This window comes from Nomia melanderi, chromosome 2, assembly GCF_051020985.1.
Source record: "Nomia melanderi isolate GNS246 chromosome 2, iyNomMela1, whole genome shotgun sequence".
In the NCBI taxonomy this organism is placed as follows: domain Eukaryota; kingdom Metazoa; phylum Arthropoda; class Insecta; order Hymenoptera; family Halictidae; genus Nomia; species Nomia melanderi.
In genome coordinates this window covers 16,124,831-16,138,731 of record NC_135000.1, presented here as the reverse complement: position 1 = coordinate 16,138,731, position 13,901 = coordinate 16,124,831, and the positions used below count along the sequence as shown (strand labels likewise).

The following is a 13,901-nucleotide window of genomic DNA, read 5'->3' as shown; positions in this document are numbered from 1 at the left end:
ATGGTGAAACTTTTAAACACTGAGAATAATATTTTTTATAATATTTATTTATGTCTCTTTTACTGCCCATCGATCAGTTTTTTTAAATAAAATTTAATTTTTGTTTACAAAAAAATTAATTTTAAATTGAAAGGGTTAATATCCTCACGTGTATATACATACTGAATGTGTATATACACTGATGTAATTATATTTGCAATTTAGTAGCGCTTGTTATAAAGCAATTTAAGATACATTTGTATCATACATATTTCGAAGTTCGTGAAATCAAATTAACTGAATATTTCTTTGATATTTAATGTATGAAATTTATAGTACATCCTAAAATGGAAGCTAAAACAACACACCATGTTATGAATGGCACTCTGTTCATTTTATCTGTTTATCACGATATCACCTATACCATATGCACTGCATCGACAAACCCTTTCGCTGTACCTCGATTTAGAATTAAGCCAATAGTTTAAATTTGTAAAATACCTATAATTACCGTAGCAACCGTCTCTTATTTTGTTCTCAAACTGGATGCTTGAGAAACGACAATAAAATGCATTTAATTTTATCGCTAATAGTTGTGAAGTATTAATTCATTTGTATTCTTTGTAATTTCAGAAAGGTTAACGCTCATCTTAATTTTTTATACGCGTAATATTCTTAGTTTTTATACTTTATTTTAAATAAACTAATAATTTACAGAATGGTATCTATCAATTACAATATTATCCTTACTTATTCATCATATTAATACATTATGAATACCACTATTTTGTATAAAACTGATAAATTAACACTTCTCGATTTGTGTCGTTTTCATACAATATTTACTATCTTACTTTCGCCTATTATTACCTCCGCCTGCCAATATCATGACGATTCTTGTGAAGATGTTCAATGTGTCCAGATAAATAGATATAGCACTAAAATAATGGAAAGAAATGAAAATTTTCATGTACATGTAGATTCGTATAATTTATAAAGAAATTACTTACTTATTAATTGGATCGTACGGCTTTAGATTATATCCGTATTTTGGATGTGTTTCTGCCTGTTTAATAATTTTCTGTGTATCATACAACAGGAACATAGAAAACAGAATTAAACCACCATACAAGGTCATTGCGTGTAAACCAGACCCAAGAACTGTAGTTGGTGGTAAAAACATTGAACCCACAGAACTCGCAAACACAACTCCTAAGCCAAGTGCTAATGGTCCTCCCATTTGTAGGAATTTCTCACTTGGAGCAGAAACAGCTATCGCTGACAGGCCACAAACTGCTCCAGCAGTATACCATGCCGCTCGAAGTATCAAAGGACCACCCAAAAAGTATAAAGGCGCAAGTACTCCGCCAAGAATACCAGCATGGGCTAACCATGCCATTTGCTTTGCTCCAAAGCCTTCCTGATAAGGAATACTATGTACTAACATTCCACTGCCAATCATAGCTACCAGAGTAACACACATGGCTCCCAATCCTTGACGTGAAACTATGTTAAGAACAGTTGATGAACGTAAACAGGCAGCAGCAGATACTGCACTAGTTACTATGGTCGCACCAAAATACATGTATGTATCTTTAACTCTATCTTTCACGTACTGGGGCCATAACCTATGAAAAATTATATGTTATAGTACATCTATCTTGTTTGTATCGCTAATATGTTGACTATAATAATATTGCTAAAGAAAGACAATACCCTGCATTATCTATGGCACCTGTAGATGATGATAAACCTAATCCATAATAACATAAAGCACCTAATCCTATTACTGCACCACCAGCAACAGCACCTTTTCCAATGTTGAATGCTACAAATTAAATATATAATCTTTTTAATAATAACTTGTGTAATAGAAAAATTTAATTGCTATCAGTGCATAATAACAATATTGATCTTATTTTATCAATTAGTATTAGTCTGAAACATCTGATTCATCTGATTTATGTCATTTACATATTCTAGTGTACAACTCGGGAACTAATTATCAAGTATTTGTTATACACAGTATCCCAAATGTAGACAGTCAAACTGCAAGGATTTAATTTACACATAAAAGGAGGATAAGAAATATTCATAAAGTTTGTCACAAAATGTTCTATTAGAGTTATAAACAAATATTGTATGTATGAAATACACAGCTACACAGTTTTCTGCAGAATGCACGTCAGGTTGAATTTGTTAATTTCATTTGAATACATGTTATTTATTATGTGCCAACATGAAGAACATTTTCTGACAAACTTTATATAACATTTTTTTTATGTGTAAATTAACATTAAATATACTGTGAACTGTCAAATGACCAGATTTAAAATTTGATTAAAAATTCTTAATTTTTCTCTGTTCATTTAACATTAAACTAATTCCCATATTATCAAATTGATCAATTTTCAAATTTTTGTCTTTCCTTCTGTTTCTGTTTCCAATAAGAAAAATTTATTGTTTAAGTTGTTTACCTTTATTTTATCACTACTTATTTGACTGGTTACGGTAGGTATAGATACATGCAAAGTGTTGGTATGTTTAATGTTAAGCTTTTGCAGTATAGTCATCTAAGATTGGAACAACGTATATACATATGAAAAATTGTTGAAAATGATGACCTTGACAATGTATACCAAAAGCATCAAAATTGGTGAGGAGACAACTATTTAAACATGTTAATAGTTAATATTAATTAACAATATTGCTATTTACTTCTATATACAGTATTATATGCGGTTATTTTCGGTTACGATTACATCATCTTGAGAAAGGCTCTTATTTTTGTATATTAAAGTAAAATTTTTACCTCCTTCACCTGCAGGAGCCATCACCTGTTCTTTAACAGTGATAGATCTGCGACCAGATCTAACGTATGCACTACGTCCATCGCTGGCAAACAATCTTGCGGATTGAATCCTTGGAATAAACGGTTTCGACGCAACAGGATTTTTCATAAAACTAACCAGGGGTGGTAAGGTACCCCGGCATACTCTAGCGAGCATCATCTTCACTCCTTAGAATTTGGTTTATAAAACTGGCAAACAAGAAAAAAACATTGAATGGTTTGAGAAAACGTGGTATGTTGGAATAATTTAAATATTACACACGACTTTTTAACGTAATAAAGGAATCTTGAAGAATTCAAGAAATTTGCACGTTCAGTACGATTTATTCGGAATGCGTGATTAATTTTCAAAAATTTTCGTGATTACTCACATTAGGCAACAAATCGCAACTGCTTCTCTAGAGCAATCGAAGTCACAATCTGACTAAACTGCGTCAGTTCACGTTATTATTGCATTTATTTGACGCATGCGCTTATTTAAAAAAACACAATCGATAATGATGGTATTTTAGTGTGGCGATATTGGCGCCATTACCGACAAAGAACAAGATAGACTGACATACCGATTCTGTAAAAAAAGTATTTAGTTTTTTCATAGTTTTATAAGCTATGTAATATATTTATTAACTATTTCACCACGAATGATTAACACGTCTGCTCTTTTTGAGATATTTTAATGAAATGGATAACTATTGTTTTCTAGTGAATAACTAATCTTTTCAAATTCTATTCCTCAGTGCTGCTGATATAATTCATGTCTTTCAAATATAACAACTTCCAAAATATTTCCATTTGCAACTTCTTTAATAAAAAGTTTTTCATTTCAAATAATAAATTATTGCAAGACTAATATTTCAAAACAAATTTTCTAATTTTTGTTCCGCTTTTAACGTCAGAAATTTTCGGCAATTAGCTTTAAATTTTCTTTATTTTGAAAAGTGAAAAATTTGTCAGTTGTGAATGTGTTAAGAATTACATCTGAATCAATAGTTGAAGTTAGAAAAATTGACAAACATAAATTATTAAGTATTAAACTAATATATATGTATATGGATTTAAATTTATTTTTAATGAAAGACTGCAGTTTCATTGCAATATAATAAGAATATTATTAATAAATATAATAGACTATTATATAGACTATATAAAATGGATCATATCAAACTATTCTAATGAATTTGAAAGTATAAAAAAAGGTATGATACAGTATATTATAAACATTTTTTCTTCCTCAAAAAATCACTTTACCTTTCAATTTGCAAGTCATGCATGTTTATGTTTTAAAATGAAATGATCTTGAATTTAGAACATTGATATCTAAATGTGTTCAAAATTAAAGTTGTATCAGATACACAGTCTTTACACGCCAAATATCTATGTTTTACAAATTTATTTTGTATTTTCATATCCATTAAAAATGTTAATGTTCCTCATAATTTTATATGATTCTGTATATGATCTAGTAAATACAATCATATTTTTCCATTTTCTTTTTTCTCTGATCTTTTAGTCTGTCTTTACATGTAGTCTTTGTAAGCAATATTAGAATGGATTTACAATGTTGAACCACTACAAAATCATCTTTTTCCAATTAAATGTGGTAATCTAATAAAACACATTTTATTTGAGAAAAAAAAAATTCATTACAAGTAAGTTCAAAATGAACTCAAATATTGCCATTGGTCTTTTTCTAAATTTATCAGTTTTAACTTACTCGCTTTCTTATTTTGTTTACAGCCTTATTCATGTGTGGTAAATTTACCTCAAAACTTATGGTGGTAATGTAATGATAATATTTGCATCAACACTTCTTTCTTTCTTTTGTAATGTTAACTTATACTTTCTTAAACTTGATATAAATTTTTTAAAGTGATTAAGATGCTGAGCCTGTTTCTCTTTTTTAGTACTCTTACCATTGTTTTTCTTATTATTTCCATCTTTGTAATATAGATGAAGAAAGCCATGCAATTCTGATCTTGTTAATGTACGTGGTAAAAAAATCTGATTGTATGCATGAACAGTACGTAAATACCATCTATCTTTGATGTCTATTGTTCCATGTGGTGAATTGTGCATCATACATTTTAATTTTTTAATAATACATTGTAAACCTATTATGTGACGACTTAACTTTGAGTTCACATGAGACATATATAATAATGTACCCCAGAAACTTAATATCCTTTCAGAAATATCCTTTAATATAATATAATTCCGAGTTTTCAGCTTTGACCTTTTTAATTCTTCTATCTGCTTACACAGAGAGTTAGGGTCCTGTAAATTTTGTTCCAATTCCAGCCACTTTGTAGACAAAAATTTAAACATTTGTTTACTATTACGTGGAATATTTATATAAAGATTTAAATGTTTTCCTTCATCTTTAACTTTTAACCAAAACAAGAAAATTTCATATATGTGTGATGGATTACCATTTGTTGAACGTATTCTTATTTATAATTCACCATCTGAAGAACGATATATTAAGACTTCAAATTGCACTGTCTTTATCAATTCACTGAAGAAAGGTGGAGGAAAATGATCTTTTAAATCATTCAATTGTGCTTCTTCAAGTCTTTTATACATTTCTTGGCAATCAGGTTTTGTCGTATGAAAAGTACCATATGAATATAAAACGGAGCTATCTGGAATATTCACTGATCCTTGGGGAAGTATTATATTTCTATAAGGATTAGTTTTTTTTAATTTTTTACTTTTAACCAATGGTATAAAGTCTTCATTCGTAGTATTTATTCTTATAGAGTTTTCACAGTTTGATTTGTTTGTATAATCTGATACAAATTCTGGTGCTGGATAGTGCTGAGACCACTGATAGTTGTAACATGTAGAGGACTCATGTCCATGTTTAGTACAATTATAACAGTAAAGCAAATCTGTTGATGTCATAACTTTAGATAAATTTTCTGAAATGTTTATTTCACAATTGTGTATCTGAAATAAAAAATATTGATCAAAAATTTGAAATTTCTATTTCTACCATTTATATTATCGAATAAATAACAAACTTACTGTCTGATAAAATCTTCTTGAGAGATCAGGATTCTTTGTTGACTTGTATCCTGTAATCCGATAGCAGAAGTGTCAAATTGAAATCTTGCGAGTTTTCTAGAATCTTTCCTCTCATTGAGAATCACCCTCTTTATACTTATTTTCACCTGTTTGAATCGACACTCGTAGAGCTGCTACATACACAGTCTCGGGCAGCTCTTTAAGTAGAGGTACCTACCGAGGAAACGCTGATGGAGAGTCAATAGCCTAAGGAGAGGCAGTTCGATATCTTTATTGTAATCGAATGTATTAAATTCATCACCCTAATTCATAAATGATATAAAAAAACGATCACTTTTTTTACAAAATTGGTATTTCAAATCATCGGATATGAAGTCACTAACGAGAGACAGGATAGACTAAACATCTTATGGGACTTCGTATCCAATGTCTGAAAAATTTAATATTGAAACAAGAAAATAAAACAGAACATGTTTTTTTATTTATTTATTTGTATTTATTTGTACTCTCTTGGTAAGATTGTAAATAACACAGAAATAGTAAGGGGAATCACGATAAGTCCCCAGTCGCGGGACAAAAATTTATATTGGACGTGGACTTAAGATATTTACGTATTTAAGTCAGGAGTGACAAACTACCTCCCTCAAGCTAGTGACTCCCATTAGGGATTCCCTACTAAGTAGTACTAGGTAAGTATCTACTTCTACTCAAAGAGTTGCCCGAAATTGTGTATATATGAGCAGTTCTATAGTGGTGTTCAATACAACAGGTGAAAATAGGTATGGAGAGGGAAACTTTTCATGAGGGGAATGTCACTAGAATGCCCACGGGTTATTCAATTAGACATCTTAGTCTTAAGTCTGTGCCCTGTGCTAATAACGCTATTACAATACCTAAGAATCTAATAGGTAAATATCTACTAAGAGGTAGGTAGGTATGTACTACCTCATCTGTGGCGCTACACAACGTTCAAATCTTTAAGCAGAAGTTACTTATCTATCGTACGGATTTCAAGTCTGTGTTTATAGTAATCCATGTTTAACAGTTGTCAAAGAACTATTCAAATACGAAAAAGTATTAAGAAACTATCTTTTATATTTTAAACTTTTATCAAATGGAAAATATTAAAAAAATGATAGAAGTTTTACATATGAAAGAAGTAATTTGTGAAAAACAGTTTGCGGAGGAGGAAAAAAAGCAAATTGCAGAATATGATTATTTGATTGAAACATTACAAACTATGGAAGGTTTGTACTTTTTTATTTAACACTTTCAACCCGGCGCATTTTTTCGAAGTTTCTATGTCCGGCGTACATAAAATGATAAGTTGTTTATTCATCTGGCAGCGCTTGTTTACTTCAGTACTTTTCACGTTATCAGTAACAATCATCAGAGTCTGAGTAGTTATGTGAGTTCTTAAAAATACTATGGTGAAGGTATAAATGCAGCAAAGAAGTAGTACATTGAAAAATGTTTTATTTGTGTGGACCACCTGTGGTTCACGCCGCCAGATGATAGTAATGCCCGTGGACCACTGGTGGTCCACGCCGGGTTGAATGTGTTAAGGATAACTTATTTTACTTTTACTAGTTTTAATATATAGTTCTAATTATATATTTATTTTAGACGAGAGAAATGAATGCAAAGAAACTTTATCTAAAAATCTTCAACGTATTACAACGCATAAGCATTCAATATATAACTTATGTATAAACAATTCTGAAAACCCTATGGCATTACCAATTTCCCATGAATACCATCGGTATTAAAGCTTTATTATGATGTACATTTCATATTATAAAATATGTTTTACATATTTTCTTTTAGGCAAACAGTAACATTTTTATCAGAAGCAATCAATTTTATAAATGGAATACAAAATGTGTATAGAAATCTTGATAATACCACTGAAAGGAAAATCAATTCTATAGATCTTATTAATGATATTGTAAGTTCACTTTATATCACTTATATTAAAATAACCATTTCCAACTTCTTTTTATGTTCTCGTGCTTTTTTCAGATGTCTTGCACAAAGTTCATAGGAAATGAAACATGTAGGATAAAATCTTTAATAACTGGAATAGAAACTTTGCAAAACAATGTAAATGTGTTACATAAAAACTAATTGGTTGCATATAAGTTTCAGTCTATAATAACATTTCATTAGGAACTGAAATAAAATTTCATAAATTAAACAAAATACACTTACTTGTTTTTGTCAGAATATTGAAATTACTTAGCGAGTAAATTTTTAATAGAACAATTTAAACAAAGTAATTGGAATTATGAATATAAATACCTTAAGACCATTAACTTATGTTTCAAACAGAATCAGTATCATTGTCATATTAAATTATTAAATCAGTATCTTTTAATAAAAATTTTATGTATTATATTGTAAATAATACTATAGGATTTAAAATATTTATAATAAATCCATATAAAATCTTATTTCTTAACAATTTATATGTATTAAGTGATAGAATTATAATGATCGTTAAGATTTAATTTCAGCATGAGTAGATTTGGATCTACGATTTTCTGCAAGAAGTAGTTTAAGGTAAAAACATATTTCATATGTCAGTATTTGTTTTCAATAAATAATATTTCCTTACCATTAATTCTGAAGTAACTTGAGATGATGAATGCATAACAGATAAAGGTAAAATTTTATTGTAAACGTTACGTGACACATTTATGTCCCTTTCTGGTTTTTCTGTTTCACAAGACACTGAGATCATCTGTCCTCTTTGAAGTAAGAACATATATTTAAATATTAATAAATATATTTTAAGGTAAATGATTGTATTGAAAATATTTTCAAATTCAAAACGGTTAAAATTAAAAGATGTGTAAATACTTTATATATACATACTTTGAAACATTATATTGTTCGCTAACAATTCTTTTTTCTTTTTCCATTAATGCTTTAAATTGTATTTGTAGCAGACCAAGTGTCTCTTTATATTGATTTTCTAAGTGTTTTGCATCTTTCAAAGCTTTCATTCCTTCTTCTTTTTTTCTTAAAGCTGACTATAGTATACCAAATTATATAACATTTAATTGTGAATGCTTTATAATATAATTGTAACCCGAATAAGTATATTTATATTTAATATTACCTGTGTAAGTTTTTCAAGTTCTTTAGCTCGCGAAACAAGCAGATTTTCTTTGTCTTGTAAAATTTGTTTGTGGACATTAAGTTCATTAATTTTTTCTTGCCATTTTAACTTTGTTCTATCAGCACATGCTGCAGCTTCTTGTGCAGTCTGAATAGCTGCTTCTAACTGTAAACGATTATTAAAATATAAATATTATTATTACTTCAATATACATTCAATATAATTAATGTATTGATTCATAAAATTTTATACCTCAATTTTGGTAACGTCATCACTATTAATCTTGAGTCTGTTCATAATTTGTAATTGTGCCTTTTCTGCTGCTACTTCTTCTCTTTCTTGTACAATTAATTTTAATTGTCTATCGTGTTCTTTTACCCAAGATTCTTTTAATGCCTATAGTTGTAATTTACATATCAATATCCCCAGTAAATTATTTTTAAGAAGCATGTATAGACAATACTACTGACTTGAATATAAACTTGATTCATACCTGTAAATAATCTCTTTCCCATTTTGCTTTTTCTTCGAATAGCTCTCTTTCTTTTAAAAGACTTGCTGTTTTGTTTTCAAGTGTTTCTTGAGTTTGATTATTGTGCACAGTGACCTTCTGTAGTTCTTCTATAAGTTGTGTAAACTGAGTACGAAATATTTCTATTGTTCCAATAAATTTATTATGGTCTTCCCTTAAAATGTCACTCTGATTTTTTAAATCAATCTTTTGAGCTGCGAACATTGTTTATATAACACACACGAAATGATTTATATTTAATATTACAGAAGAAGCTAAAATTAATATGAAGTATTAGGGGGACCGGAAAGAAATTCGTTATTTTTAATTATAACAAAGTTTTATTATTTCATACAAATTTTTAAATATTAATCCAAAATATAATTCCCTTCTTCTTTTAAGGCAGTGTCCCATCTAGTGATCCATTTTTAAGAATCACTTTTTTGAATTAATATTCAAAAATTTATATGAGATAATAAAGCTGTCCTGTAGAGATTAAAAATAATGGATTTCTTTCCAGTTTTTCTGATATAATTAAAAAACTGCATATTAATATGTAATTTAATATGGTCACCTTTTATGTCATCTTCATAAATTTTTAAATAATTTTCATGGCGATCCATCAGCTCAGTATCTTTAAGTTCTGTTTTTTCTTTATTTTGCTTGATATTCTCAATAATAAAATTAGCTTTCTGTAACATATCTTCCATGTCGACTTTTCGAGTAGTGATAGTCTCTATTACTTGATCTTCTGTTTGTTTAGCTCTGCATATACTTTCTATTGTATTAGAATATTCTTTTTGCAAAAGCTTTATATTTTGAGAATGCAGTTCATTAAGTTCTTGTACGCGTTGAGCATGTTCATTCTATGTATAAGATTTACATTATGTAAATAAATAGCTATTATTATTTTCAACGTATTTTTTATTCGTTTAAATGAATAATTAAAATTGATTTTAAAAAAACGAATTTTCTGCGATGTAAAGTAATATGAAATTTAATATAACTAATAATGTTGTTAATATTATAATATATATTAATTATAATATATTATATTAATATTATTATTATAATATATATTTTTATAATATTTCTTTTTTTTATTATAATATTAATACAGTAAAGTATGTTATTGCAAAATGTATTTTATTTAAATATATTATGTTGCTATAAACCTTTATATTATAGATTTCTTCTTTATGTAGATTTTCCATTTGTATTTTCTCATTCCTTAATTTCTCCAATTTTGCTATGTAATTTGTTTCTAATACTTCTGTTTCTTGTCTTATTCTTTCTTCAAATTTTAACATACCCTCCTTTAAAAATGAAATTTGCCTTCTAAAAGTTAAATTTCGTTACTACACTTTACTTGAAAATTTCTATATAACTGGAACATCTTAGCAAACATACTCGTAAAATTGAACTTGACACGTTACTTCATTATTGTGCCTTTCATTGATTGTGGATAATACACTTTCTAATTTAGATTTTTCTGTCTGCAATGTTTTTATTGTATTCTCCAGTTCTTCTGGTTCATTTGATACATTTTTTATTTTCTCACTTTCGTCAGATTTACAACTAGTATAAACTGATGTAGTACTGGATATTGGAGTGGGCTGAGCCATCAAGGTCTTGAAAAATAAAATATTAATTGTGCTTTAATCTGCTAAATCACTTTTTATTCTGGAAAAAATTAATTATTATCTTTAAGAGACTCTTACTTGTAAATACTGATTAATACGTTCCTGTTGTGTTCTTATTTGTTTTTCTAATAAATGTTGTTTTTCAAATTGTAATTTTAGCAATAAATTGAATTGCTTTTCTTGATTATGAAGTATGGAATGCTGCGCTTCCGATACCTTACCCAATTGTTCATTTTGTTGAGAAATTATACTAGCAGTCCTTAATTCATGTTCCTGTTGCTGCATAGTTATAATTGCAGCTTGTTGATTAAACTGTGCACCAGATAATAACGATAAATCTTCTAGGACTAACTTATTTTCGTTAACTACTTTAAAATCTGTTTCGATATCTGGATATTCTATAATTTCTTTAGTAGTAGGTATTCTTTCATCATTATTTGGTAATTTATCTTTTAAAGCTACTTGCTCCTTTATTTCATCCCTACTTTTGTCTTCTAATTTCTTTGTACCACCCAACCATTCTGGCAAATTTTCTTCCAATTTAGATTTCTGTGCAATAGAACTTTTAGCTGGTACATTCTTATCTGTTACCTTAGAAATAGAAAAATATTAAAGATATATTTTAAAAAAAAGCAAATAGTTCAATATGTTTATAAAAAGTTGATGTCTATATAGCTATGAAACTGAAATTAAGATATATGTACTAAATAGAAACAATGAAATGTGATTACCAATTCAATATTTTGTTCAGATAACAATTCAGTGGATAGTAAACCAAGAGGATCATTTACCACTTTGGCATTTCTTCTGCCTCTACGAGATTCTCTTGCAATTAGTTTACTTGATTGGTCAACAAGTTGAGGTGTTTGCTTTTGTGCAATAATTTTATGTTCTGCAGAATGTGTAAAATTTTCAAGTTTCGCATTTTTAATGGAAGATGAATGAGATTTGCTCTCAAACAAACTCTCTATTAGTGACGACCTTTTTGATTTATCACCTATTACATCTAATTTACTACTATCATGTAAATTCATTAAAGTATCTTCATCATTTTTAAATGCACTTTGTGGTTTTTGTTCATATTTTTCTGTACATAATTCACTTTGTAATAAAATAGAGTTACTTTTAGCTGTACGACTGTCTGATTTCTGTAAAAACAATTCATTTATATCTCCATGATCAAAATTAAGTTTCCTTTCTGATTCGTTATTTATTTTAGTATTTGTTGCTGATGTAACTGGTGTTTTGATCTTAAACAGATCTTCCATTAAGCTAGTTTTACTTCCACTTGTAAGAAAATTTTTTTTTTCTGTTAAAGAAGTTTCATCATCAAATAGTAAATCAGTTAATGAATCATCTTCATTAATATCTATACAAAAATGATATTTGTTTAATAATTTTAATAATTAAATTTTTTAATTCAATTAATTTATAGTAACTAAATAAATCGATATAACACTAAAAACTATATGCATAGCTGTTATACTTAAAAATAACAGATTAGTATTCAGTCTTTTATTATAAATTATAATAGTATACTTAAATAAAAATAATGATGTTATATTCTATTTGTATATTAAATATCTAAATAATGTATTTTCAAATCACCTTTAAATATGACCTTTTTTTTCAAATCTCCATCCAATTGAACATTAGAATCTTTAAAAATGTTTGTAGCAGATTGTGCCTTTTTAAATGAATTATTAAGTAGATCCATATCTAAATTATCCATATCTTCTAACACTTGTGTTAGTTCTTCTAAATTTGTGTTTGAAGTTTCAGTAATATCAACCATCTAACATAAGAAACAATAACATGACACTAAACAAGTAATAAGTTTCTATATTTTAGATAAATTTGTTAAAATATTCAGATAATATAGAAGTAAAAGAATTAATACCTTTAAATAACTATATGCCTTTTACAGTACAGATACATAATCAGTTAAGTTTTTATAAACTATCACTGATTTATTAACTAAAAAATTGGAAATGTAACTATGAATTTTATTTCTTCAAGCTAAATTACATAGGTTTGCAATGTTTTGGAGTTAAGTGAAGAGTTACTATAGGAACAGTCAATGAAGATGAGCAAATCCTAGAGAAGATAAAGAAGTGATTAATATATGTTACATTGTTCATAGTACAGATAATCTAACTCTAAAATAATTTACAATACTCACATAAAATACAAATTATGAATTTTTTTAAGAACTATACAATTATAATATTTAGTTTGTAACAAAAGATATGCTGTATTATGTTCTGTGTTTTCCATTATAGTGTACCAATTATTTAATTATACTGATCTTTACAAATAGTACTTATAAAACCTGTAAAATTTATTGCATACTACAAACATATAAAATTGTTTTCAATGAAACAATATCATTTTAAAAATTAATGAAATGTTTTAAAACATTTTGTATTTTCTCCTTACATTTTAAATCAATCTAAATGTATAAAGAATCATAACATAATATTTTATATAAATATAAATAGCATATATAAAGCAACATATACTTCAACATATTTAAAAAAACTTTCAAATAATTTATAAATTATATTACATGAAGTGACTTCATATTACAAAATATGCGTATTATAAAATTATTATAAAGTTATTATACAAATTTTGTATACGAATTTGCCGAACATTTAGGCATTTGTTCATTCTTTATTTTATAATTTGTTAGAATTCATATAAATCTGTCACTCTAACTCCGGTTACGCATGCTCATTCTCAGGTGTATATGATAGTGGGGTG

The 13,901-nt window shown here is 27.7% G+C and overlaps 3 protein-coding genes across 19 annotated transcripts; 1 reads left to right on the top strand and 2 right to left on the bottom strand.

Annotated features, from left to right (window-relative positions):
- Positions 1-649: 649 nt before the first annotated feature.
- LOC116431122 (growth hormone-inducible transmembrane protein) lies at positions 650-3,364 on the bottom strand. Of its 2 annotated transcripts, none has more exons than XM_031986116.2 (5): positions 3,202-3,364; positions 2,792-3,019; positions 1,696-1,807; positions 990-1,607; positions 650-917 (listed from the first exon to the last, which is right to left on the bottom strand). In XM_031986116.2, exons 2-5 carry the CDS (start codon positions 2,988-2,990, stop codon positions 830-832), a joined length of 1,017 nt encoding a protein of 338 aa, XP_031841976.1. In that variant the 5' UTR covers positions 2,991-3,019; positions 3,202-3,364; the 3' UTR covers positions 650-829. The 2 variants fall into 2 exon arrangements, with proteins under 2 accessions (XP_031841976.1, XP_031841977.1); XM_031986117.2 differs by having other exon boundaries at positions 3,093-3,255.
- Positions 3,365-4,205: 841 nt separating this feature from the next.
- On the bottom strand, positions 4,206-13,899 carry twy (fas-binding factor 1 twitchy). Of its 16 annotated transcripts, none has more exons than XM_076364615.1 (18): positions 13,318-13,899; positions 13,036-13,232; positions 12,744-12,930; positions 11,867-12,504; positions 11,214-11,726; positions 10,903-11,123; positions 10,668-10,830; positions 10,067-10,358; positions 9,475-9,707; positions 9,234-9,377; positions 8,982-9,146; positions 8,735-8,892; positions 8,475-8,607; positions 8,159-8,400; positions 6,496-8,029; positions 6,075-6,159; positions 5,858-6,003; positions 4,206-5,779 (listed from the first exon to the last, which is right to left on the bottom strand). In XM_076364615.1, the coding sequence occupies exons 3-14, from the start codon at positions 12,928-12,930 to the stop codon at positions 8,332-8,334; spliced, it is 2,916 nt and encodes a 971-aa protein (XP_076220730.1). In that variant the 5' UTR covers positions 13,036-13,232; positions 13,318-13,899; the 3' UTR covers positions 4,206-5,779; positions 5,858-6,003; positions 6,075-6,159; positions 6,496-8,029; positions 8,159-8,331. The 16 variants fall into 16 exon arrangements, with proteins under 16 accessions (XP_076220730.1, XP_076220731.1, XP_076220721.1 ...); XM_076364616.1 differs by having other exon boundaries at positions 6,075-6,103; XM_076364606.1 differs by having other exon boundaries at positions 4,206-4,435; positions 4,545-5,779; positions 5,858-8,029.
- On the top strand, positions 6,960-8,310 carry LOC116431125 (uncharacterized). The gene is made up of 4 exons (XM_031986122.2): positions 6,960-7,104; positions 7,484-7,619; positions 7,685-7,805; positions 7,880-8,310. Exons 1-4 carry the CDS (start codon positions 6,972-6,974, stop codon positions 7,982-7,984), a joined length of 495 nt encoding a protein of 164 aa, XP_031841982.1. The 5' UTR covers positions 6,960-6,971; the 3' UTR covers positions 7,985-8,310.
- Positions 13,900-13,901: the final 2 nt, after the last annotated feature.

What these genes read in the sequence shown, in the direction of transcription:
- LOC116431125 (XM_031986122.2), top strand. Translation starts at nt 6,972, where the DNA reads ATGGAAAATATTAAAAAAATGATAGAAGTTTTACATATGAAAGAAGTA. An exon ending in AACATTACAAACTATGGAAG is followed by an intron (nt 7,105 to 7,483) that starts GTTTGTACTTTT and finishes TATTTATTTTAG; the next exon opens with ACGAGAGAAATGAATGCAAA. An exon ending in ATTTCCCATGAATACCATCG is followed by an intron (nt 7,620 to 7,684) that starts GTATTAAAGCTT and finishes ATTTTCTTTTAG; the next exon opens with GCAAACAGTAACATTTTTAT.
- twy (XM_076364606.1), bottom strand. Translation starts at nt 12,930, where the DNA reads ATGGTTGATATTACTGAAACTTCAAACACAAATTTAGAAGAACTAACA. An exon ending in GTATTAATCAGTATTTACAA is followed by an intron (nt 11,124 to 11,213) that starts GTAAGAGTCTCT and finishes TTATTTTTCAAG; the next exon opens with ACCTTGATGGCTCAGCCCAC. An exon ending in AACTTGAAAAACTTACACAG is followed by an intron (nt 8,893 to 8,981) that starts GTAATATTAAAT and finishes GGTATACTATAG; the next exon opens with TCAGCTTTAAGAAAAAAAGA.
- LOC116431122 (XM_031986116.2), bottom strand. Translation starts at nt 2,990, where the DNA reads ATGATGCTCGCTAGAGTATGCCGGGGTACCTTACCACCCCTGGTTAGT. An exon ending in GGCTCCTGCAGGTGAAGGAG is followed by an intron (nt 1,808 to 2,791) that starts GTAAAAATTTTA and finishes TTTAATTTGTAG; the next exon opens with CATTCAACATTGGAAAAGGT. An exon ending in GGTGCCATAGATAATGCAGG is followed by an intron (nt 1,608 to 1,695) that starts GTATTGTCTTTC and finishes AATTTTTCATAG; the next exon opens with GTTATGGCCCCAGTACGTGA.